This window comes from Suricata suricatta, chromosome 2 (genome assembly GCF_006229205.1).
Source record: "Suricata suricatta isolate VVHF042 chromosome 2, meerkat_22Aug2017_6uvM2_HiC, whole genome shotgun sequence".
Taxonomy (NCBI): domain Eukaryota; kingdom Metazoa; phylum Chordata; class Mammalia; order Carnivora; family Herpestidae; genus Suricata; species Suricata suricatta.
In genome coordinates this window covers 102,189,323-102,213,547 of record NC_043701.1, presented here as the reverse complement: position 1 = coordinate 102,213,547, position 24,225 = coordinate 102,189,323, and the positions used below count along the sequence as shown (strand labels likewise).

The window sequence follows — 24,225 nt, the reverse complement described above, 5'->3', positions numbered from 1 at the left end:
AAATAAACGGGCAAATCTGCAGGGATCAGAAGTCATAATGTTAAGGCAACACTCCCCAAACTGATCTAAGCCTTCCTTGCAATCAGAACCATAATCAGAACTACTTCATAATAGACAGGCTACTTTTTGTTATTTATTTAGAGAGCGAGCAAGCACAGGTACAAGCAGAGACAGGCAGAGAGAGGATCCCAAGCAGGCTCAGCGCTGCCAGTGCGCAGCCTGATGTAGGGCTTGAACTCACAAACCGCGGGACCAAGACCTGAGCCAAAACGGAGAGTCGGATGCTTAACCAGCTGGGCCACTCAGATGCCCCGATAGACTACTTCTAAAATTTATATGGAATTGCAAGGGACCCAGGATAGCCAAAACAATCTTGCAAATGTAGACTAAATTCCTGTGTAGTTCACGTAGACTGCTGCACTAGTTTTGGGTGTACAGTGGTTATGCCACACTTCTGCATATCACTCAGCACTCATCTCGAAGTGTAGGGATGCCTGAGGTCCCAGTTGGTTTCAGGTCATTATCTCAGTTTTTGGGTTCGAGCCCCATGTCGGGCTCTGTGCCGACAGCTCAGAGCCTGAAGCTTGCTTCCGATTCTGTGTCTCCTCTCTCTGCGCCTCCTCTGCTCATGCTCTCTTTCTCAAAAATAAACATTAAAAGAAAAAGTGCACTTAACCCCCTCCGCCCCACTTCCCCTCAGCTAACCATCTGTTCTCTATAGTTGAGTGTTTTTTTGGTCTTTTTTCCTTTGATCGTTTCTTAAATGAAAGACATCATATGGGATTTGTCTTTCTCTGACTTCTAAGCATATGTAATACCCTCTACACTCATTCGTGTGGCTGCAAATGGCAAGGTTTCATTGTTTGATGGCTAATATTCCACTGTGTGTCTGTGTGCGCGCGCGCGTGCGCACGTGTACTTTTACCCATTCATCAGCTGATGGACTCTGGCTATACCCATTTCGGCTGTTGGAGATAATCCTGCTGCAAACATTGGGGTGCACATATTCCTTTGACCTCATGTATTTTTGGTATTATTTGGGTAAATACTGGTATTGAAATTGTTAGATTGTAGGATAGTTCTACTTTTAACTTTTTGAGTTCCCTCCACACTGTCTCCCAGAGCAGCTGCATTCCCACCAGCAGTGCAAGCTGGCTCCCCTTTCTCTGCCTCCTGGACAACACTGGTTTGCTGTGTTGTCAATTGTAGCCATTCTGACAGGTATGAGGCAGTATCTCATTGTGGTTTTTATTTGTATTTCCCTGAAGAGTGATGTTGAGCATATTTTCATGTATGCTGTTGGCTGTCTGGTTGTCTTCTTTGGAAAAACGTCTGTTCATGTGTTCTGCCCATTTTCAACATCTTTTTGTTGTTGTCATTGGGGGCACCTCGGTGGGTCAGTTGAGCATTCGACTTTGACTCAGATCATGAGCTCACCGTTTGATTTTTTTTTTAATTTTTTTGTTTATTTATTTTTGAGAGACAGAGAGAGACAGTGTGAACAGGGGAAGGTCAGAGAGAGAGGGAGACACAGAATCTGAAGCAGGCTCCAGGCTCTGAGCTAGCTGTCAGCACAGAGCCTGATGCGGGGCTCGAACCCACAAACCGTGAGATCGTGACCTGATCCGAAGCTGGCTGCTTAACCGACTGAGCCACCCAGGCGCCCCTCACCGTTTGATTTGGAGCCCTCCACCAGACTCCCTGGCAGCATGGAGCCTGCTTCAGATCCTGTCACCCCCTTCCCACCCCTCCTGTTTGTGATCTCTCCCTCAAAAACAAGGCTTAATATATAAAAATTTATCTACTTTAAGAGAGAGACCAAGTGCACAAGCAGGGGAGGGACACAGTATTACAAACAGGCTCCATGCTGTTAGCGCAGAGCCTGAACTCACTAACCATGAAATCATGACCTGAGCTGAAATGAACTGGACGCTTAACTAGAAAGCCACCCATGTGCCCTGTTCTACCCATTTTTAAGTGGACTATTTGTTCTGCTTTTGGTGTTGAGCTGAATGAGTTCTTTACATTCTTTGGGTACTAACCCATCATCAGATACGTAATTTGCAAATCTCTTGTGTTCAGGCTTCCTTCTAGTTTTGTTGGTTGTCTCCTTAGCTGTGCAGAAGCTAAAGATGGAGTCCAGGACTCACACTTTCTAGTTTCAGAATGTCCTGCAAAGCAACAATCCAGAGAGACAGTCAGGTACTGAGAGCCCAGAACCCAGACGCCCGTGGCCAGCTGAGTTTCAACAAAGGTGACAAGGGCAAGAGAACAGAATGGTCTCAGCAAAGGTGCTGGGGCAACTGAAAAGTCACACGCAGAACAGAGCTAATTGCACACCAGATACATTCACTCACTCGAGTGAAGAAATCCGTAAGGGCAAAATTAAGCAATAAAATTCTTTGAAATAGTCAAATTCTTCAAAGAAAACAGGTGTATTTCCATGACCTTGATTCACCAAAGGACTCTGACAGGACGGACAGCAAAGGCACAAGCAAAGCCAACCCAGTGGAGGTAGGCAAAGCGGAAAGCTTGCTGTTCGAGGGCCACCACCGAGACAGTGCAGACAGGACCCACAGAACGGGAGAAGCCTTTGCAAACCACTTCCGACAGGAGAAGAGGTCTGAACGGAGAACTCCAACCGCTCAGTAAGGTGACGGAAAGGAGTCCTGGGCATAGAGTCGCGACAGGGATTTCTCCGAAGATCACAGAAGCCGACGAAGCACAGCGGATAAGAGCCCTGGTCGTCATGGAGACCAGTGCTGGAGTTAGCATCACGGTGTGCGCTGGGATGCTGGGATGAGAGCTCTATGGTGTTGGCCATCGGGAAGATGCACAACCTCTGGAGCCGCCAGCCATCTGTGAGGACATCTGGCTTTCCTTCTGCGGGCAGGAAGGCCCAGGACGGCACAGTGACTCTGGAAGAGCCAGGCAGCTCAAGCTCCTGCACAAATGCATGTGATGGCATTTGCCCCAGAGAGTGGAGGCTCCCACCACCCTTGCCTGTGGGGCGACCAATCCCCTGCAGGAACATGAAAGGACCAGCACACAGACCCCTGGACGAGCCAGGGCAGACCCAGCCTGAGGCCCGTGCAGACCCCTCTACAGAAAGCTCTCAAAACCATAGTAGAAACAGAGAGCAGGTTGGTGGTCTCCAGCAGGGAGAGGTGTGGGTGTGAAGGGCAGCACGAGGGGTCCTTGCACAGGGGCACTAGCCTTGTACGTGGACTTCTACTCCCTTTGGTTTGTTCTGGTGACATGTACTAGTTCTAAATGTCACCACTGAGAGTGATAAAGGACACATGAACCACTGTAATGTCTCATGACTACAAACAGACTTGAGTGTCTCTAGTGGAAGCTGGTGGTCTCAGGTGGACGGGACTAGCTCACATGTCCTCTGTGGGATGTCCCTGAGCCCTCCTGAACAGGCCCCGCACCCTGACACTCGTCCATGCCCGTCCTTCCCTGTGTGATGTCCTCCCTGCTTGCACGTCTTGCCTGGGCCTGGGGTCACTGGCTTCAGAGTCATCTCTGCTGCCCCTCCGACATGTGCAAATGACAAGTGCCCAGAGAACCCCCTGTATGCCGATGCCCGTGTGAGCTGCAAGGTTACAGGAGACTGGACTAGCTCTTCCGGGGGGACCACTTTGGAGTGGCCCCTCTCTGAGCTGCTGGGGGCAAACGGCAGCATGTGGCAGTCACCTTCTTGACTGTTCTTCCAGTGAAGGGCAAGGGACAGATTCCTGGCGGGGATGGAGGCTCGGGCTGCTTGGGCACCGGGCATGTCCCCCAGGTCTGGACGTGATGGCAGCTCTACCTTGTGAGCTGAGTCTACCCATCTTCCGCTCCAGTCAGTGACTGGAGGTCCTTGGGGGTCCCCCCACTCACCTGAGACCATAGGCAGGAAGGGACGCCTGTGGTCAGTATCCACACCAAGATCAGAACCCCAAACCATGTGCTCAAAACCCTACAGGCCTGACCCAGGAAGGTTCTTGTGACTCAGAGGGTGGAATCCCAGGACCCCGGGGGCGGACCGCACGGTGTGAGCATCAGGCCAGGCATCGATGGTGACAAAGTCCGGGACGCCTCCTAGTGTGGACACCGAGGACACCGGCAGTTACTGTTTATTGCGCATAAAAGGGCGGGAACTGCTGGCCAACTCCCGGGGTGCAGCACAGGCCACTGGCCTTGTCACTTGGCCAGCTCCTCCGCCACGGCTTTTCGCATCTTGTCCTTGAGGTAGGCGCCTTTCTGCCACTCGGACTTGAGCTCCAGCCACTCGTAGTAAGGGACCTGCAGGGGGTGGGGGGCACCTCTGCTCTGCCTGCTGCTCCACTCCCACACCCCCTGCCCTCCAAACCCAGAGGTGCTGACTGTGGCTGCGGAAGGAGCTGCTGGGGCCACAGCCCCCAAGCCAGGGATCTGAGGATCCGTGGGGGCTTAATGACAACGGTTTACTTTTTTTAAGTTAAAGAGAAAAAAAAAACCCTTAACAAACCACCAAAAAACTACTACAAGACATAAACGTGACAAAACGCTCACATGGTGGCCGTGAGCGGGCACACGTGGGGCGCAGACCTGCTCTGAGAGCCGTGAGCAGGCACCCCAAAGCCGTGGCCTCGGGGAAACCACGAAGCTCCAGGCTTCCCTTTCTCTCGCATGAGGGGCCCGCCCGATGGTACTCACGTCCACCACCAGGAAGCCGGCGGCCAGCACATGACGCCGGGCCAGGGCGAAGCGCCCCAGCAGCTCTCTGCTCCGGCTGTTGAAGTTGGGGAACTCCCAGCGCAGGAAGGCCAGCCTGGTAGGGGAGCAGAGTGCTAGGTGTCCTCCCAGGGGAGGGGGTGAGGGGATGGGGGCACCAGAGAAGGGTCAGGGTTCACAGGCGGCCGCAGGTGATGTCACCTACCTCTTGGCCCCAGGGGGCAACGGCTGGGTCCCGGAGGGAGGAGCGAGATGCGGGGCCACGGAGTCTCTCAGGGGCAGGAACTGGCCGTCTGTGTCCAGCAGCACCTCAGCATCTAGGGAGGGGCACAGGTGGACATGGAGGGAACTGTCTCCGGGGCACAGATGGAAGGAGCCCCATGGCTGCGCCATGAGGGGAGTGTGGGGAGGGGGGCCTTACCCAGAACCCAGCCGTACTGTGTGGCCACCGCGAAGCTGCCCCTGCTGTGGTTTCCCAGCAGCCCCCGCAGGGAGTCCTGCAGCTCCTTCTGCAGGGGTGTCATCTTCCCATCATGGGCCGAGAGCTGGGGGGCCCAGGCTGAAGCTGGCGGCAGGAGGGGGCCCGTGTACTCAGGGTGCTCCAGCTGGGCGGTGGCATTGATATGCAGCAGCTTCTGGAAGGTGCTCTGGTCCTTCGGGGACCCACTGCCTGAGGGAGATTAAGAAGGGAGGGTGAGCTGGAGGCTGATACCAGGCCGGAGAAAGAGAAGTGGGCTGGGGACAGTGAAACCCTCCCCCCCAAGGGACTCTCAACTTGGCATTGCCAGGGGCAGAAACAAGTGGTCACATGGGCCATGCACAGAGGGGCAGAAGCCATCCAGGTGAGTTCCAGGCGCTGTCTCACTGCTCTGAGGCTCCCTCCCCACCCCACCAGAGGCTCCCGCAAGCTACCAGAAGCTTCCAGAAGCAGGAGGCGGCCCAGGTGGGGGCGGACTCTGCATTGCTCAGGAAAAAAGACGCCCCTGCGCTCACCCAGGAACCGGGTGTGCAGTTCAGGGTGGAGCACGGTCCGCAGCTCCGCCTCCTGCACCTGCTGCAGCACGCATAGTGCCCACACAACATCCACCTGCAGGGCTGGGTGCAGGCTCCTCAGCTCGGACCCCAGCTTCTCGTGAACCTGGATGGGGAGGGGTGCAGAGAGGGGGCCCTGCTCAGCGGCCATGTGCCTCCCTGGGTCAGCAGTGGTCAGGACGCCACAATGACTTGCCCACACGGAGGCCAGAACAGCTACAGAGAGCATTCCTGGCTGATGCTCTTGGTGAGGCTTAGAGCCCCCACCAGCAGAAAGTACCAGAAACACTTCCTCACCCAGGAACAATGGACAGCACAACACGCAGCTGGAATTTCCTCTGGCCCCTTCAAGCAGCAAGGGCACAAGATCACAGGTCCCCGGGGACAGGGATGGATTTCTGGTCTCAAGAGGACTTGCGGAGGACACAAGGGGGTGCAGTGTCCCTGCGGAGGCCCAGGGTCACACCTGGTGGCCACATGGGATGTCTCACGTCTGTGTGGGTGTGCTCTGCAGGGTGGCCCACACACTGCTCAGCCTCTCCAGGCCTCTAAAGCAGCCTGCCAAGGGCTCGGAGCATCAGCAGGCAGGTAAGGGAGCAGTAAGACCCCCCCCCCCCAGCCCTGACTGTGGGTAAGTGAGCCAACTAACACCTTCCATCCCACTCACATGGCCACAGCAGGTATGTTGGGATTTCATGTCTTTTGTCCCCACACCATCCCCATGACACAGGGCTCCAGTTCCTCTCGCATTCCCAAAGCCCCAGGCCAGGACCCCTCCCACTCCTGCCTCCACATGTATGAGTGTGTGTGTGGGGGAAACAGGTGCACGGATCGTACCAGGCTGAAGAACCGGTCCTCTTGCTCGGGACGGAAGTTCAGGTGCGCGAAGGCCAGAAGCACGTTGCACAGGTGGGGCACGGTGACGGTGTGGGCTAGGTCTAGGATGTGCTGGGCCAGGTGGGGCAGGAGACAGAATGAAAGAGGCCCGCCTGCAGGGCCCACAAGCCCTAAACTGGGTGGCGGGCCAGACCTCGCCCTGCCAGCTGCCCCCACCCAAAGGCTGGTGGTGGTGTTACAGATGCCCTGGTGCGGTCATGCGGCCTCAAGCTGCTGCAGGTAAGATAAGTGTCTTCCCTCGTGGTTTTGGAGGATGGAGGTTTATAGTGTTCTGAGCAGATTCTGGGTCTCACTGTCCACACCATGCCCTGTTATAGCTACCCGAAGATGGATGGAAACTCCTCCAGAGCTCAGTGACACAACAGACCCCGTCCTCACCCACCATCTCCACTACCCAGAGTGGCTGCTCCTCCCCGAGTACCAGCTCTCCTTGCCCAGGGCGGCCATGCCTCCCCAGGGTCTGCCTGGCTCACCTGGGCAAAGGCCTCGAATAGGGGCGGGCTGAGCCACTTGAGGAGGGCGAATGACTTGGCGCAGCGGGCTACCTCACCGGATGTCAGGCTGGGCACGTGGGGCAGCAGGTCGGCAGCCAGGCGCTGGAACACCTGGGTCTGGTGGAAGCCAAGTTTGCCTTCGGGACAGAGTGACCCCAGGGGTGACCAGTGAGGGTGGGCAGGCTGCCTTGGGGCCCACCTGGCCTCCCCACCCTGGCCTCGAGGCCTGGAGGCTTGGTGTTGGTGACTGAATTTATCCCTGAGGCCCAGCACAGAGGATCAGGGCCCATGAGCCACGGCATTTCTGTGGCAGCCTTTTGGGCCGGTGCCTGCCATGGCCTGGCGGGCACCGAATTTGACACGGCTGCGACCAATGCCCCCTGCCTGCTGCTCCCTGTGGGAAGGGCTCACCGTAGGAGTAGGCCAGGTCCAGGAGTGTGCCTTTCGTCAGCAGGAAGGGCTTCTGGACCAAGTGGTAAGAGACAGCGCGCAGCAAGGGCACTGACCGCCGGTTCTGAGCCGCCAGCGTCACCAGCACCTTCCGCAGCTCGTCGGGGCCGAAGCGCTCCACCAGCTCCAGGCACTGTCAACCACAGCCTGCACGGTCAGCACAGCGGCCCAAGCCGGGGGTCCTGCGTGGTACCCCCCTGCAGGACAGCAACTGGACCTGAGCTAAGCAGGGACCCTGCTGTGCTGGACCACTCGGTTCCCCGCCAGGGTGCCCTTGGGCCTGAGAGACCCTGTCTGCAGCCAGATTTATCCCCGGGTCCCAGGGTGGGGTCCCGGGGCCCATGAGCTGCAGGGCTTGCTGTAGCAGTCACCTGGGCCATTGGTGATAGGAATGGGGGCCAAATTTGACATGACTGCGGGGCACATGGCATGGCATGTGGAAGTGCCCATCTCCTTGCAGTACCTTGTCCTCCAGGCGGTTCATCAGTGGCTCTGAGAGGTGCCCGGTCTTGGCCATCAGGGCCACCGCTGTGCGGCCATCGTCGATCTCCGTCCAGCGCCGCTCCAGATGCACCAGCAGCTCGGCCAGCAGCTCTGGGGATCCTCGCTCCTGCATGTGCACGGCGCTGGACTCGGCCAGGAAGGCCAGGTGCTTGTACTTTAGCCTGCGCAGGCGCCAGCGCACCTCCTGCTCCACCGAGCGCAGCTCCCTGCAGGCTGTGGGCAGCGCCAGCGCGTACAGGCTGCGCAGCAGCTTCACGAGCACCCCGTGCCACACAACACCTATCTGTGGGGACAGGGGGCAGTCAAGGCTGGGCCGTGTCTGCAGCCCACCACCAAGTCTACCCCCCGCACCACCTGGTCAGCCGTGCAGGGTCACCTGTGAGCCAGGCCCCCGCGCGGGAGGTTCCCCTAGAGGGGTGACCACAGAGACCCAGCTGTGACTCTGTGCGCCCAAACCCACGCAAAACCGCGGAGTCCAGAAGCCGGGGGAAGCATGCGGGACAGACTCCAAGTTGAGTTTTGTGAACCAACTTGCCCTGTTGCTTTTAATGATGACAACGGTTAGGTGTCACAGACACGCTGGCCCTTGTCCTGGAGACAGCGGCCACATCAAGTCAGACAAACCCCGAACACCTTTTCTCCCCTAAAGCAGTTCTAAATCTTCTAAGAACATGGTCTCTCAGGAACGTGACCCCCACAGAGCACGCCCAGGCGCCAGCACCCTGCAGCCCCCCCCTCCAGGGCTGCGGCCGACATCAGCCAGCCCGAGGGAAAACCCCCGGCGCATGAAGCTGCGTGAAAAATGCTTGATATGCAAGCAGAGAGAGTCCTGGTGCCAGAGTCCTGCCTACCCTATGCTCCCCAGTGAAGGGAGGGGCTGGGCGGCCACCTGCTGTCACCGGCCGTGTCAGACACGGTGAGGCTTCATGCCTCGCTCCACAACGTCCCCAAAGCCCCAGTGCACATGCCAGAGCCTCCCTTCTCCTGGGGGCCTGCCAGTTTGTTCCCAGCATGTCACGGCTTGGCGCAGACCATGGCCTTGCACTGACAGGCTGTGGCAGAGGCCCACAGGGGACCCAGAAGCCCACGGTCCAGGCGCGGCTCCATCCGCCGCACCACACTCTGCCCACTTGGGATGTGCTAGGGGGGCTGAGTGCAAACTGGGAAGTTGGTGTGTGAAGGTCTGGGGAGCTGGAGAAACGCATGCTCTGTGGCAGCAGGGACACTTTTAAAAAGAGACCCTACCCTGGTCCCCATCCGCCTTGCCCATACTCTGTTCCCAGTCTGCTTCCTGCTTATGAATCTGTTGCAATGCTCACTCTTGTCTCCCAGAAATTGCTTCGGTCACGTGTGCGCACGTGAAATGTTCAGTGACCAACGATTACAGGCTTACAGTCTCAGCACAAGAAGAGACACGATGAACTCCCACCAGCTACAGCTTCAGTGGGAAGCAAACTGGTGCCGTGACCCAGCACCCCCCTACACTGCATAACTGAAACCAGGGGTTCTATGATGAGACCCCCCCTCCCCAGCATTTTCTCCATTGCCCTATCTCATTCGTACCAGCCGGCCCCGTCCACTGCTCTCACAAGCCTCCAGTCTGGGAAACACCATTACTGCAAGCACCAGCCCGATCCGGCCTCTCCTCTCCACTGTCTCGGACAACTGGACACCGGGTGCCCTGCTCAGTGTTGGAAGCATGGCTTCGTCCCCGCAGCATGGGCCAGGGCAGGGAGCGAGGGCCAATGCATGGACCCTCTGCACCAGAGCGGACAGCCTGCCTGATGGAGTCTGTCCTCAGCCAGCCCAGTGATGGCCTGCGGTCTGTCCACCTCTGCACTGCCCCCAAACTCAGCTGAAGGTCTGAATGGCTAGATGACCTGCCCAGCACCTGAGATCTCCCATCAGTCACCCCAAACCCCATGCAGCCACAGGAGTGCGCCCACGGCAGCGGGACCACGCAAGCAGGAGTGCCTGGCAAGGGCATGAGCACCTGAGCAATCAGGTGGACCTGCTGCAGCTCCTAGCATCCTGTGTGCTGCTGGGGGGACGGCAACGTTCACCTAACAGGGCAGCTCTGGGATCGATGGGGAGACAGCAGGCAGAAGCAGTCTGGAATCCAGGAAATAAAAACTTATCACAGGATGGAGAGAACTAAGCAGGAGAGAGCAGTTCCGTCTATACCCGGAAAGTGAATGGCTTATTTGGACTCCGGTGCCATGGTTTTCTGCATGGTGAACCCTCAGAGAACATTCTAGAGACCCACCTGGCTGTTGACGAGATGGAGAAGCTGCTGAAAGCGGGCATCCTGCACAAGCGAGGCTCTGTCTTCCGGCTTGTCAGACAGCAGGCGAGAGAGCTGGGTGAGCACGAGGGCCGCGTGGTTCTCTTGCAGGCAGCGACCGCCACCGAGCAGCTCCAGGAGCTCCTCTGGCTGGGTGGCCTTCTCGATGAGCCGCTCCACCTCCCGGTGCCCTGGGTAGGGGGCGGACGCCTGTTCCTTCTCTACAAGCCCCGACAAGGGGCCTGAGAAGTGAGAACTGAGGCAGGGGGCCGAGAAAGTCAGAGTCCTGGGTGCCACGCTGGCAAGCGGCAGTCGGCTGCCTGGAGCCACTGCAGGGGCCAGAAGGGTGGCCTCTCTCAAGAGGCACGCGCATCGCTTCACCAGGCGGGCTGCCATGGTGGCCTGGGTGGCAGGGAGGAAAGATTCCTAGCGGGCAGGTACAGGTCCAAAGCCCTGAAGAGGAAAAGGAGAGAAGGGCAATGCAGATGAGGCTCCTGAGTCAGAGACCCGAGAACAGGGCAGATGAAAATGTTGCTGCCGCTCTCCTGCTCGCTCTCCACACCAGAAGGGACCTCTGCTCTCTGTCTGTCCCTGGGGCGGGGCAGCATGGAACCAAATGCCCAAACTCGGAGCATTACGGCTAAGGCCGGGAAATCGCCTATGGGGTGGTTCAAACATTCAGATTCCCCACACCGGGTCCTGGGCTTTTAGGTGGGAGTCTCCGCAAGTAGTGACTGGACATTGTCCTTCCTTTTATTGCCATCCCGCAGCCTCACAATGACCTCCTGAGTTTCCCTCCCTCCTCCCAACAGCCCCTGCATCTTCAGTAGACCCAGTCCGGGCAGCTGGCCGCCTCTCCCCCCAGCACCCACGAAATCACCCGTCCTCTTCCCACACCCAGGCAGGACGTTACCTCCTAGGGAGTGTGTCACATATCCCGATATTGTTCAGTCTTGTCCGAAAGGGCGACCAAGCGACCGGGTCTGCCCGCCTGCCAAAGCAGAGAGCGTGTTGGACCTTCGGCTTCCCGGAACTCGGTACGCGGCCGGCGCATTTCCCATGTACGCCTGCGCATTATTGCAGCTGTAAAAATCTTAGTCTAATTACACAATGTAAGAGGCTTAGGAAGAAGACCCGCTCAAAGGCAACAGCCCCGCACCCGCAGAGTCCCGGCGGCGGGGAAGCCGGAAACGGTCCCCACCCAAGGCACCCTAAGAGCTGGGGAGCGAGCTGCGGTCCAGAAGCCCAAACGGGTTCCACCAGCCCCAAAGCTCGGCCCGCAGATGCAGACACCGCACCCATCCCAAAGCGCGGAGGCCGCTCGCGGAGACCCGAGGGTCTGCTCGCCGCCCGCGGGGCACCACGCCGGGCCCGGGTGGAGGTGCGCGCACGCGCACGGGCGGGAGCGGCTCCTTCCCCGCCCCCACACCCCCCGCGCCGCAGTCCCCACCCTACCCCCACCCCCCCCCCTGGCAGCCCAGGACCCTGACCCTGCCCTCCCCGCCGAGTCCCGGAGAGCCCGTCAGGTCTTTTCTACTTGGCCACGCCTTCCGTCCCTCAGCACCCACACCCTGCAGCCCCTTCCCAGCCGCCGGGAGACCTGAGCTGCTGCCGCAAGCGCAGCCACTGACCTCCATGCGCCCCAGTACCGTCCTCGGACCACGCCACCCGGCGCGCTCGTCACGTCACTCGGAGCGCCGCCGGAAGCGAGCCTCGGCGCGCTCCGCCCGGCCGGAAGTCACGCCCGCTACCCTTTCCAGTCCCGTGTCGTTTTTTTGCTAGGGCTCACAGTAGGCGACGGGGGAACGGGGAGAGCGTTGGACAGTTCGGGCGGGGCGGGAGGAGAGGAGAACGGGGATCCCGGGAGCCGTGGCTGGAGGCTCGGCGACCTCCAGCCTGCACCCCAGCGTGTGCGGAGGCTGCGGGGTGCACCGCGTCCGGGGAGGTCTGAGGTCTTGCGGAAATGCAGGCAGTTTGCCCTCATTTTGCCGGAGTTTTGCATTTTTAAAATCTGGAATTCTGGAATTTTATGTGCAATCATGATTTTTGGGCGAATTGACGTTTAATTTTTAAAGAATTAAAGTGCGGGTAAGCCAAGCACACGAGGCACTTGCAGTCTGTGTGTGGGTTGGATTTCCCTTCCTGCCATGCTTTTTCACTTTCCGTGGAATTAGTAATTGTCTTGATTTTTGTTTGAGATTCCGCGTGTATATTGATGTGGGAAACAAAGGCAAGAGAAAAATCAAATTCCCTTACTGCCTGTGGACAAGTCCTTGAAACAGGCAGAGTGATCTCCCTCCTTCCCTCCTTCCTTCCTTGCTTCCCTCCTTCCTTCCCTCCCCTCTTTCCTACCCTCCCTTCTCTCCCTTCCCTCCCTCCCTTCCTTTCTCCCTTCCCTCCTTCCCTCCTCCCTTTCCTGCTTCCTTCCCTCCTTCATTCCTCTTTTTAATTTCTCTTTTGTTTTAATTTCTAGAAACTTGTATCTTTTCATGATTTCTTTGTTTCCTCAACAATGTCTCCGAGGAGGGGCACCTGGGTGGCTCAGTCGGTTAAGCCTCTGACTTCAGATCTCACGTTCGTGGGTTCGAGTCCCGAGTCAGGCTCTGTGCTGACAGCTAGCTCGGAGCCTGGAGCCTGCTTCCAGTTCTGTGTCTCCTCTCTCTGCCCCTCCCGCCCCAATGCTCTCTCTCTCTGTATCAAAAATAAATAAGAAACATTAAAAAAAACCCCAATGTATCCGAGGAACCTGCTTTCTTTTGCTGGAGAATGGTCCAGAAACAAAATTCAGCCCCTGTGAAAGCACTTTTGACTTGGGACCATCTGTCCTGTCTCCCTGGCTCCTGACATGTCTGGCACGTGGCAGGTGGCTTCAGTGTGCCTGAGTCAGGGCCAGGCTGATGAGAAGCGTTCACCGTGCTGAGGAACTCTGGTCTTTGTCTCCTTCCAGAGCCGCTTCCAAACCAGCAGGTTCCTGGATGATGCAGGTGCTGTGTGTTATTTGCAAGGAGTCCTTTCTCATGCCTGAATCTGTGTGGATGCGGTCCTAGGTGGCACACGACAGGAGCTGTTGGCCTGGAGCCAACCATATGGTTACAGCCTGGGGACTGAGCTGGTCAACAATGGCTTCATCATGATGCCTGTTAGTGGAAGCTTCAAGAAAACCTGGACATTAAGGCTCAGGGAGCTTCTGGATTGATGACATGTGGACGTGCTGGGAAGTGGGGCGCCCCAGCACAATGGGGACAAAGGCTCCCGCATCCCCGCCTCCACCTTCCATGTGGTCTTTGTCCCCGCCTCCACCTTCCATGTGGTCTTTGTCCCCGCCTCCACCTTCCATGTGGTCTTTGTTGGGCTTTGCCAGTTCGTGTCCTTTATCACAGGCTGTGATCTCAAGTGTTGTGCTTTCAGAGTCCTATGGGTCATTCTCACACTTACGGGGCTGTGGGGTTCATGAGTCCCCAGGCTTGGAGCTAAGTGAGTCATGGTGCAGGGTGGGTGTCTGTGGTTGGGGCAGCCTGGTGGGAACGGGGGAGGGCTTAGTCTCAGAACCACAGAGGGGCTCTGGGGTGCCCCTGTGGGGTGTTGGGGGGGGATGAACTGGCTGCCTGGGAGTGGCACCCATGAGGAAACTCACTGCAAGTGCACTTGCCTTCTGTACCCGTGCGGCTCAGCGCCATGCACCAGCCATGGAGAGAGGCTGTGCGACCTCTGAGCCCCAGCTGTCTCTGCAGGCTCCACTCTGCTCCTGTCCCCATGCCAGCAACGCCTTTCAAAGGGGTCAGACCCCAGAGGGCCAGGGCCCTGAGTGCCAGGTGGACAGCCCGGAGCTCCCAGAGAGCTGTGTGCTTTGTCCTCTCACCCCCCACCAGAGGCGCCTGGGACAGACAGACAAACGGGCAGAGACACATGAAGCTGAGTGCATTTTTATTAGCAGCAGGTAGGAAGCATCTTGGGCTTTCAGGATCCCAGAGAGAAGATCCTCATCAATCAGACTTGGGCCGGTCACTCCTGGCAGCCAGGGGGTCCTGGGGCAGTCCTTCACTGAAGAGGGTCCTCTGCAGGGGACACTGAGGCCTCAGAGGTGCAGGGTGGGGGCAGGGGAGGGACGGGCACTGTACGCAAGTGGGCAAGCCAGCTCCCCACACCCAGACCTCCCTGGCCCTCACCAGAGCCCGCAGGGAGGCAGGTAGGTGGGGGCACGCATGGCCAAGAAGCAATTTCCCAGGTTCCCATCATGTTTTCTCCCACATGGGAGCCGAGCTGCCTCCCAAGGTCAATTGGCAAAGGCACAAACTCTGCTCAGGTCTGGCCCAAGTCCCGTCTCCCAGCCCCAGCAGCCTGGGCGTGTCCTGGGGGCGGGGCAGGGCGCTCACCTGCTATGGGGTCTAGACAGCGCAGGGTGCACACGCTAGGACAGCACTTCTTGCTCCCCTCACACTGGCTGTCCGAGGAGCAGTCGGTGGTCTCCGTGCAGGGCTCAGAGGACAAGGGGACCTGCACCTGGGGGCAGGAGCCAGTCTTCTGCAAAGGTGCTGCAGAGACACAGACCAACCCTTTAGGCCCAGGCAGCCCTCCCTACTGCTGGCTCCCAGGCTCCCCATCTCCACAACCACCGGATGGCTGCCGGTGCCCTCAGGGAGGGGATTTGAGGGGTGCCGCATGGCCGGGCCAGCAGGCAGGTGGGTTCACTACCTGGTGGAGTTTAGGGGGCTATGGGGCAGGTCACTGAGAGGGGGTGTGGATGGTTTCTCCCTCCCTCAGACAGGGCCTGGCGTGGGGCACAGGGGCGGCATGTTACCCATGATGGGGACCACGCAGGAGCGGCTGCAGGGGCTCGTGGGACAGCATTGGGTGCCTTGGGGACAGCTGTCATCGGTGCAGGAGACGATGCACGAGTCCTCCTCTGAAGAGCTGAGCTCCGGACATGTGGCCTGCCCTGCGCATGGGACAGGCAGGTGGGTAGGTGGGGGCTGCTGGACTGCTTCCCTGGGGCTCCAAGGATGGGAACCCAGCACCCCAACGTGCCAGTTCGTGGAAGAAAAAGCATCTGCTGGAGTGTGACCTGCCCCAGGCCTACGGCAGCAGGTGGGGTTAAGACGCAGGGGGCCAAGAACAGCCACCCCCCATGCTGTTAGCTGTCCCACAGTTGGGGACAGTGGTCTGGACCCGCTGGCATTGGGGTCTCCAGGCAGTGCACTGCCCTGCCCCTCCTCTGCTCTGCTCCTCCGGTCCTGGTGCCATCCTGGTTCGAGTCAGGGATGCACCTGGAAGACAGGGAGGTCGGGAGGGCCCTCCTGGGCGCCTCCAGGGGCAGCAGCTCAGGCCTACCTGGCACAGTGAAGGTGGGGATGGAGGCCACGGCCAGGGCGGCCTCCAGGGCGAGCAGGGCCAGGGCCAGGCTGGCAAGACAGCGCATGGTGGCGGGTGGCAGGCTGGTGTCAGATGTGGATGTGGGCTGAGGCCCCAGCCTGGCTTTGAAGGAAAGGTGGTAGTGGGTGGAGCGGTATGCGGGGAGGGGCCGGTGCCTTGCCAGCTGCCCTGGGGCTTCCGCCTTGGACCTGCCCGAGGTTGGGCAACCGCTGTGCCAGGGTCATGTTTTAAAATTTAGAAAAGTTCCTGCTAAGGTGGGTGAGTCCTCTCTCTTGTGAAAGCATCGAGTTTACCGCGAGGGTCAAGCGGAGAAAGGACCTGCGGGGCGTGATGCTCGGGGGGGATGTGTGGGCGTCTTGGTTCCCAAAACTGTGTTGCGTTTGGGGGTGTTGCTGAGACAGGACATTTTTTTAAAAATGTTTATTTGTTTTTGAGAGACAGAGACAGAGAGCGAGGGGTGGGGCAGAGAGAGAGGGAGACACAAAACCTGAAGCAGGCTCCAGGCTCTGAGCTGTCAGCACAGAGCCTGATCTGGGGCTTTATCTCACTAACCGTGAGATCATGACCTGAGCCAAAGTTAGACGCTTAGCTGACTGAGCCCCCCAGCTGCCCCGAGACAGGACATCTTGAACGTTCTCATCACAAGAAAAGAACATTTGTGAGGAGGTGACGGAGGTAACTAGACATTGCGGTGATCGTTTCCCAGGTTTGCAAACATCAGTCACCTGCAACCAATCTCACGTTGTGCATCAGTGATGTCCACTAAAAAAAGGTAAAACAGAACAGAAGACTGCAGGGTAGAGGATGGGAAAAGCGGGACTGGACTGCCCTACAGGGCCACGGAAGACTCGCCCTTCCTGCACTGGGAGGGGCCCAGCTATGGGGGCAACTGCAGGGCACACTCTGTCTCTCTTGTGGTGCCTTTCGTCCCTTCTAGAACTTTCTAGGAGCAGTGTGCTGTTTCTGCGCAGTGTCGTCACTCAGAAGGGCTCTTCCCAGAAGGTGTCAGGGCAAGACTTGTCCTCATCCTCAGAGGGGGCAGGGCAGCAGGCTTCCTGCATCCTCCTTCCCTGAGGGCCCGGGCAGGGAAGGGGCCCCAGGGCAACTGTGGGCTAAGGCTGCCTGGTCCAGGCTGCACTCCTTGGCCTGGCCCCCTGTCCGATGGCCTCCACCTTGGATGGCACTCCCCTGGGGCCCTCACCTTGTGCTTAGTGCTTTTCCAGATGCTTCAGCCCAGAAACTTCCACTCGGGCTCAGGTGCCCCCAGGACCCTCTCCACAGAGTCCTGGGGCCTCAGCTCAGGCCCCACCCAGGTCAGCTACCAGGAGGACCCTGGCCAGAGACGGTGACCTGCAGCCTCTCTGTGCTTTTTCAGGCTGGCAGTTCATGGGATGTTTCCCCAGCAGAGCCTGATATGGAGGCAGTGGACAGGCCTGAGGCAGAGGACCGGGCTGAGGAGGAGAGGGGTGGGAGGCCAAGGTCACTCACTGGAAGGCCCTCTGCTGGCCCTTCTGCCTGCTCTCTGTGCCTCCCTTACACCAAGACTCGGGCTCTGTCTTGCCTGGACTCTGGGTCTGAGGTCAGGTGGACATCCCCTGCCCCCGGCTCCCCAGGATGTGGTCCTTGGCTTGTGGGACCTGTGGTGACAAGTCCCTTCCTCCAGGAGCACTCGCAGCTCCTGAGCCTTCCTACATTGGACCTCTCCCTCCTCTGCCCTTCCCTTCGCTTTCCCTTCCCTCTTCCCTCCCCTCTCCCTCCCTCCCCTCTCCCCTCCCCCTTTCCTCCCTTCTCCTCTCTCCTTTTCCCTTCCTTCTCCTTCCGCCTCTAGTCTGCCCCCCCATCTCCTCCCTCCCTGTCCCTCTCCTCTCCCCCTCAGTGCCCTCATTTATCTCTCCTCTTCTCCCTTCTGCCCCAGCCAGGCCCCGCACAGCTGCTGCTCCCCCACTGGGGTCCTCTACTCCCCCCACCAGCACGGCAAAGGAGCCTCCCCTCTGGGAGTCTGCGCTCAGGCCTCTCAGGCCTCTGGCTCTTACTGAACACACTGTGACCCGTTCTGGCTACTTCTTGGGTGTTCAGTGTCTGTTCCTCCAGAATGAATCCCCTGGGTCAGGGCTTGTGTCCATCCCCCTGATCAGGGGCTCCCCTGGATGGCGTGGGGAGGGGACAGCGTCAGGCCTCCTGCCCACATGGCTGCCCATGCAGTGGCCAGTGACCTCACACCTTAGGTGACTCTTTCACCTGGGGGATGGAGTCCAAATGGTGTGGCATGAATGTCACATTTGAGCCCCTGTGCCCATGTGGGTCCCACAGCAGTTCTGCTAGGTGGGGGGCCTACAACAACTCATGCTTCCTTTTTTGTGGTGGGTGGTGGCGGCTCCCTCCCCAGCTGCTGCCCAGAGCACCAGGAGGGGGTCTGCCCTCATTCTCTGAGGACCTTCCCCTGCTCTCCCCAGGCCCTCTTGTTGGGTCTGCGTGGTGACGGCCTGAGGCCACTGGTCCCAAAGGTGCCACCAAATCTGGAGAGGTTTCTGTGATGCAGTTCAGATTATTTAGAAGACAACCTCCAATATTTCTGATCAGAAAAATAACATGCCTTGCAGAAAGCTTGGACAATTCGGAAAAGCACAGAGAAGACAAAACTCACACCCGACCCTGGAGTTCTCTCGTTACTGGCTTGGTTCAACTTCATCTAGTTATTCCCTGTGCAAACATATCTATTGTCTGTCTGTCTATCATCTATCATCCATCTATCCGTCTCCTGTCCCCCCATATACACAGACACTCCCCCCATCTCGGTCACTGGGGTCATGCTGCAGATGTGGGTGCACGCACATACTTGGAACACTCCTTATACCCTGAAGACTTCCGGAAAGCAGAAGGCACTGTGTGGTCAGTGGCGGTGGAGTGTGACACTTCACCTGCGGGCTGCCACCATTTTAACCATTTCCTCACTTTGGAAGGCAGCCTTTTCAGCACTTTTCAGCACTTTTCAGCGGCTGGGCCACACTTCTGCCTGAGCTTGGGGTCTCCTGTGGGGGGAGCAGAGTCCAGGAGCTGTGGCCAGGAGGGGTGCACAGACCGCAGGGGTGGGAGGGGGAGCAACAGGTATTGGCAGGAGAAGTATAGGGGCAGGCTCACCTCTGCCTTCGCAGCCCTGAAGGCAGGTGGAGAAGCCAGCAGTTCCAGGTAGGATGTTGCCTTGAGCTCTGCGGCCCTGGGGCAGGGACCTGGGGTTCTTTGTGGCTTGGGGACTTTTGCTGGCCCCCAGGCCAAGCCTCAGCCTGTCTTTTTCCAAGATAGACATGCCTTCCTGCTTCCCAGCAGCTCCTGAAAGCCAAGGCAGGCAGGGAAACTGAGGCCCAGCTGGGACCGCCTGGAGCCTCATGGGCTCAGTGGGCAAAGCACAGGGGTCCCCACTGGTCCTATGAAATTGGCGGGTTGGGGTTTCCTCCAATTCTCCAGGTCAAGATAGGGTCAGGGTGGCCACGCCATTGTCTCCACTTGTCCCTCTCTGTGGGGACCGTCCACAACCCCTGAGTGGGGGTCCTGTCCCCGTCACTGGTGTCACAAACCTGGGGTCAGGGTCATGCCCCCATCACCAGGTGTCATGACCTCGGGGTCAGGGGCCTGTCCTCAGCCCTCCTCGTTGGGGCTCTCCCAGCACGAGGATGTTTCCATACCCTAGTGTCACTGAGTCACGCCCTTGCTCACAGAGGCTGTGAGCCGCTCCTGCCTGTTGCTCCTCTCTGGAAAGTTCTCTCCTATGCAAAGTCTCTTAAGACTCTTCTGGTGCTGGTCCTGGGGGGGACTGTGGGCCTGTGGAGCTGGGGGGCCCATGGAGAAGTGGGCATCCGTGTGATATAAGTATGTGTGGATCTGTACCGTGCATGTGAGCGTGTATCTGGACGTCGACACGTGTGCATGCACATGCGCACACACGTCCGTGCACTGTTTATGCCTGCACATAGGTACCTGCACAGTTATGTGCGTCCCCTTTGCCTTGCGGCTTCCTGTGTCTCATGCACTCTCCAGAATGACCAGTGAGTTCTTTCCGTCTGCGGCAGCCCCCTAGCAAGGATCTGGACACCGCCTCTGGTTCAGGACCAGAGGTCTCCATCAGGCCCTGGGGTGCACGGCTGGCCGAGGGCTCTCCTTCTGCAGGAGGTGCTGACACAGGTTTAACAGAGCACACAGGCGGGTCTGGAGTCTACACCAGAGCACTCCCAGCCTACATGCCCCACCTGGGATTGAGGGACCGCCCCGGGAAAGTGACTTCACATGTGTCACCCCAGGGCTGCGATGAGTTCCCCTGGCCCCCACCTGTGGACCACTGCTTGGACAGCCAGCCGCAGGCATCCAGCTGTGTCCAGCCAGGTTCACTGGCGACCCCGGACCTGCAGGGTGTCTGCAAATGGAGATTTATTTTTAAATTTTTAAATGTTTATCAGAGAGAGAGAGAGAGAGAGAGAGAAAGAGAGAGAGAGCGAGCGAGCGAGCAGGGCAGAGAGAGGGAGACACAGAATGCGAAGACAGGCTCCAGGCTCTGAGCTGTCAGCACAGAGCCCAAAGTAAGGCTCGAACCCACGTACCATGAGATCATGACCTGAGCTGAAGTCAGACATTTAACTGACTGAGCCACCCAGGCTCCCCGATATTTAGTGTTAAAAGTACATGCAGGTACAGCCATTTCCAAGTTCGGGGCCACCCATGGGAATTAACTACACTGGTCACAGCCTTTCCCTGTCACTCTCCCTCGGACATCTGGGTTGGGGCTTTTGCAATTCCAGAAGCCTTCATGCAGAGACAGGTTTAGGGACCCCCAGATCGTCGTGGGCAGAACAGGACTTTTGCAAGTGTTTCCTGTAGGGAAATATTTATTTGCCACACACCAATTCCAGTGCACTATCTCTACTTGTGCCTGTGAGAAGCGTGACCTCGGGGCGTGCAGGGAGGGCGGCCCCCTTCTCAACAGCACAGAAGACTCCACAGCCGTTGGAGCCCCCCAGGCCTCAGGATCACGTGGTGAGCAGACTGCAACTCCACAGGCTGCATCCAGGCCGTATGTTCCCACGAGTCCCCCTGAAGGGCAGGCAGAGAGCTGAGTGGGCCCCCGAGGGGCCATGGCCGGGGCTCCCTCCTGGATGGAGCGAAGAGAAAAGCTGGCCCACAAGGCGAGAGGCAGACAGCAGGCTTGGGGTGCCGGGGCTGCTCGGGGAGCCTGCCGCGTGGACCTGGCCACCTGCCCTACAGCCCACGCTAATGCGCATGACGTCGGTATACCTCTCTCCACAAGTGACAGAATGGCTCAGACAATTATCGAGGACATGGACAAACTCAGCACCAGCGTCACCCAATAGGATCCCTTCGGCAGTGACAGGACTGTCCTCCGCCAACGGCAAAGTGCACTTGCTGTCCAAGTGCTCGAGGACCAAGGAGGGCTGTGTCCCATCGCTGTTTTCTGGGAGCACAGGGTGTTTACAGTGGAAATTAGTAGCAGGAAATGAAGACTTACCAAGTCTTGGTAAGTAAATGGCCGGCTTCTAAATAGCCTGGGGGTCAGAAGGAAGGGCCAAGGGAACCACACAAGCCAAGCCGGTGACAAGGAGGATGCAGCCTGGGGGTGTTGCAACAGCAGGGCTGAACTGAGAAGCAGGGCCCGTCCCAGGTCAGTGACCTCAGCTCGCCCCCCTCCTGGGGGCTGGGAAAAGAGCAACCCTCAGCAAGGAAAGGAAGGAAATGAAACCACAGAAAAGTACATGGAGCACCTGCCCCCCAACTCTAGTTCTTTGGAAAGATGAATAACGCTGACAAACGTTGGTGAGGCGGACAGAGAAAAGGAGGGACAGATGAGTGCATATGTTTGGAGACCAGGGACAGGGGCGCGGGAGGGGCGGCGAGGGAGTCCTGGGGGCAGCCCTCCACCGTGCAACCTGGGTGACTGTGCGGACTGGGAGTCACAGGGGCGGGGGGAGGGAGTCGTGAACTGCAGTTCCCGAAAAGTTTCCAGCCCAGGTGGCTCCACTCGTGGCTTCTATCAAACATTTAAGGGGGAATCAAGACGGGGGCCCCCAGGGGGCTCAGCCAGTTCCACGTCTGACTCTCAATTTTGGCTCAGGTCATGATCTCACTGTGGTTCATGGGACTGAGCCCATGTCAGGCTCTCTCTCTCTCTGCCCCTCTCCCCCTCTCTAAACTAAACTAAACTAAAAAAATAAAGTAGAATTAAGACCAGTACTCCAAAACCAATTCTAGAAAATGGGACAGGACAGCTCAACTCCTTTCATGTGACCAGCATTACACTGATTCCACTGGATCTGACAGAGAGGGGAGAGCACACACACACCCCTGCACACACACTGGCACACACACTCCTACATACACCCTTGCACATACACCCCTATACACACCCCTGCACAAACCCCTCACTTACCCTGCCCACAGCCCTACACATACCCCTGTACTCACCCCTACATACACCCTTACACTCACCCTTGCACACACCCCTGCACACACACCCCTACACATACCTCTACACTCATCCCTACGTACACCCCCTACATAGACCCCTACACACACCCCTATACTTATCCCTACACACACCTTTATACTCACCCCTGCACACACCCCTATACACACACACACCCTTACACTCCCCCTACACTCACCCCGCACGCCCCCCCTACATGTACCCCTACATGCACACCTATACTCACCCCTACACCCACCCTTATACTTGCCCCTGCACACACCCTATACACACACACACCCTTACACTCCCCCCTACACACACTTCTAACTTACTCCTACACACACCCTTGCACACACACCCCTACACATACCTCTACACTTACCCCTACACACACCCCCTACACTCACCCCTGCAATACACCCCTATACACACACAGACACACACACTACATGCACCCCTACATGCGCTCTTACACTCACTCCTACACACAGAAAGACACACAGACACAGACACACAGGCACAGAAGTCCTCAAGGAGCAAGCAAGTGGAACCCAGCACTACTGGTGAGATTATGCAGCAGGGTTTGTGAACGGACGGCCAAGAAAGAATTCTTGAGACATTTTTGACAAAAAAGGGTGAGGTTATCATAGCACGCACACGGGGCACAGGGGCAGAGAGAGCCGCACTGGGTGTGCGGGGAGGTGGGGTGCATAATGTGAGGTTAGTGGAGGGCGGGTGGTAGAGAGAAAGTAAAGTTTCTGAGGAATTGGAGGCTGGCTGCTGTGAAAATAAGGTTACTTCAAGTTTTTAAGTCTTAATGCAACACAGACATTAAGGCAGGAGGGGGGCCTGGCGTTCCTCCTCGAAAGTGACCCTCTGCGTGCTTCAGGTGGCTGGAAGTGAGCTGCGAGCCATAAGTAAGGAGGTTTCATTTAAGCTACATTTTTCTTGCCTTTCTTTTCCTCATCATTCCTCCCCGGAACAATTTTGGCCCTAAATCTTAAAGTTGCTAAGGGTGGAAGGTCTTCTCTTCTGTAGCCTCCTCCTGCTGAGTAGGGGCACAGAGATGTCCCCACCTCTGGGGCAGCATTGGTCAGTTAGGGACGCGGGACTTAAGAAAGGCAGAGGTGGCAGAGTCCAATGTGGACACATATACGGTCTCCTTGAGTGGGAGGGATCGCTCGTCAAAGTGCAGTTATTGTGGTGACGGAGTCAGCCCAGAGCAGAGAGACGCTGGAAGACACAACGTAAAACTGTGGGTCCCACTGTAAGAATGAAAAGCCCAATGCAGGGACCTTCATAGCTGACCGCAGTCCTCCCCCGCACCAGGAGCTCAGCCAGCCAGTGAGACAGAGGCGAAGGGCTTGTACAGGCTCTGCTGGAGGATTCGCATCTTTTAACAGTCCTGAGCCATTCTCATGATAGTCTGCGACATGCACACGGCACTCTGGTTTAGCAGCGGCACACGTACCGTCCTGTGCTGCTGTGGAGACATCGAAAGCCATTCAATCTTGTAGAGCTGTCCTCTGCATTTTATCACTGGGTTCCACATGCCAGATTGTGCTTTCTAAGCGTGCAGGTGGAACAAAGACGGACCCTAAATGATCATGCCGATGAAAGACAGATTGTTTCCGTCTTTGTTTTTAATTGGAACGATTAGATAATGATGGTTGCTTTTTTTTTTTTAATGTTTATTTATTTTTGAGAGAGAGAGAGACAGAGTACGAGCCGGGGAGGGGCAGAGGGGAAGACACAGAATCCAAAGCAGGCTCCAGGCTCTGAGCTGTCCGCACAGAGCCTGACGCAGGGCTCGAACCCACAGACTGTGAGATCATGACCTGAGCCAAAGTTGGACACTCAACCGACTGAGCCCCCCAGGTCCCCCTGTAGTGATGGTTTTAGTAACACACCCATGAATCTGGGCAGAACCCAAGTTACAATGACCGATTCACGCTGGAGGAAGCCAGAGCCATAGATGAGTTCCACACGACCAGCCGGTCCTGTTTGGAGCTGGCCATATG

At 57.7% G+C, this 24,225-nt stretch overlaps 2 protein-coding genes and 2 non-coding genes across 7 annotated transcripts; all 4 read right to left on the bottom strand.

Annotated features, from left to right (window-relative positions):
- Positions 1 to 2,419: 2,419 nt before the first annotated feature.
- TBRG4 (transforming growth factor beta regulator 4) lies at positions 2,420 to 12,070 on the bottom strand. 3 transcript variants are annotated; one of them, XR_003905129.1, is made up of 13 exons: positions 11,997 to 12,070; positions 11,279 to 11,448; positions 10,348 to 10,818; positions 8,041 to 8,364; positions 7,539 to 7,710; positions 7,107 to 7,264; positions 6,574 to 6,684; positions 5,698 to 5,842; positions 5,126 to 5,374; positions 4,910 to 5,021; positions 4,687 to 4,801; positions 3,889 to 4,293; positions 2,420 to 2,944 (listed from the first exon to the last, which is right to left on the bottom strand). XR_003905129.1 is itself a non-coding variant. In XM_029930883.1 (12 exons), exons 3-12 carry the CDS (start codon positions 10,759 to 10,761, stop codon positions 4,192 to 4,194), a joined length of 1,902 nt encoding a protein of 633 aa, XP_029786743.1. In that variant the 5' UTR covers positions 10,762 to 10,818; positions 11,279 to 11,448; positions 11,997 to 12,070; the 3' UTR covers positions 2,420 to 4,191. The 3 variants fall into 3 exon arrangements, 2 of the variants coding, with proteins under 2 accessions (XP_029786743.1, XP_029786752.1); XM_029930883.1 differs by having other exon boundaries at positions 2,420 to 4,293; XM_029930892.1 differs by having other exon boundaries at positions 2,420 to 4,293; positions 11,279 to 11,356; positions 11,997 to 12,069.
- Positions 7,363 to 7,496, bottom strand: LOC115286177. Its single transcript, XR_003905920.1, has one exon. It is a non-coding gene; the product is annotated as a small nucleolar RNA SNORA5 (small nucleolar RNA).
- On the bottom strand, positions 7,866 to 7,995 carry LOC115286178. The gene has a single exon (XR_003905921.1). It is a non-coding gene; the product is annotated as a small nucleolar RNA SNORA5 (small nucleolar RNA).
- A 2,202-nt stretch (positions 12,071 to 14,272) lies between the features above and the next one.
- On the bottom strand, positions 14,273 to 15,789 carry LOC115271752 (whey acidic protein-like). 2 transcript variants are annotated; one of them, XM_029914696.1, is made up of 4 exons: positions 15,694 to 15,789; positions 15,164 to 15,301; positions 14,739 to 14,897; positions 14,273 to 14,432 (listed from the first exon to the last, which is right to left on the bottom strand). In XM_029914696.1, the coding sequence occupies exons 1-4, from the start codon at positions 15,779 to 15,781 to the stop codon at positions 14,404 to 14,406; spliced, it is 414 nt and encodes a 137-aa protein (XP_029770556.1). In that variant the 5' UTR covers positions 15,782 to 15,789; the 3' UTR covers positions 14,273 to 14,403. The 2 variants fall into 2 exon arrangements, with proteins under 2 accessions (XP_029770556.1, XP_029770564.1); XM_029914704.1 differs by having other exon boundaries at positions 14,273 to 14,420.
- Between the last annotated feature and the right edge of the window lie 8,436 nt (positions 15,790 to 24,225).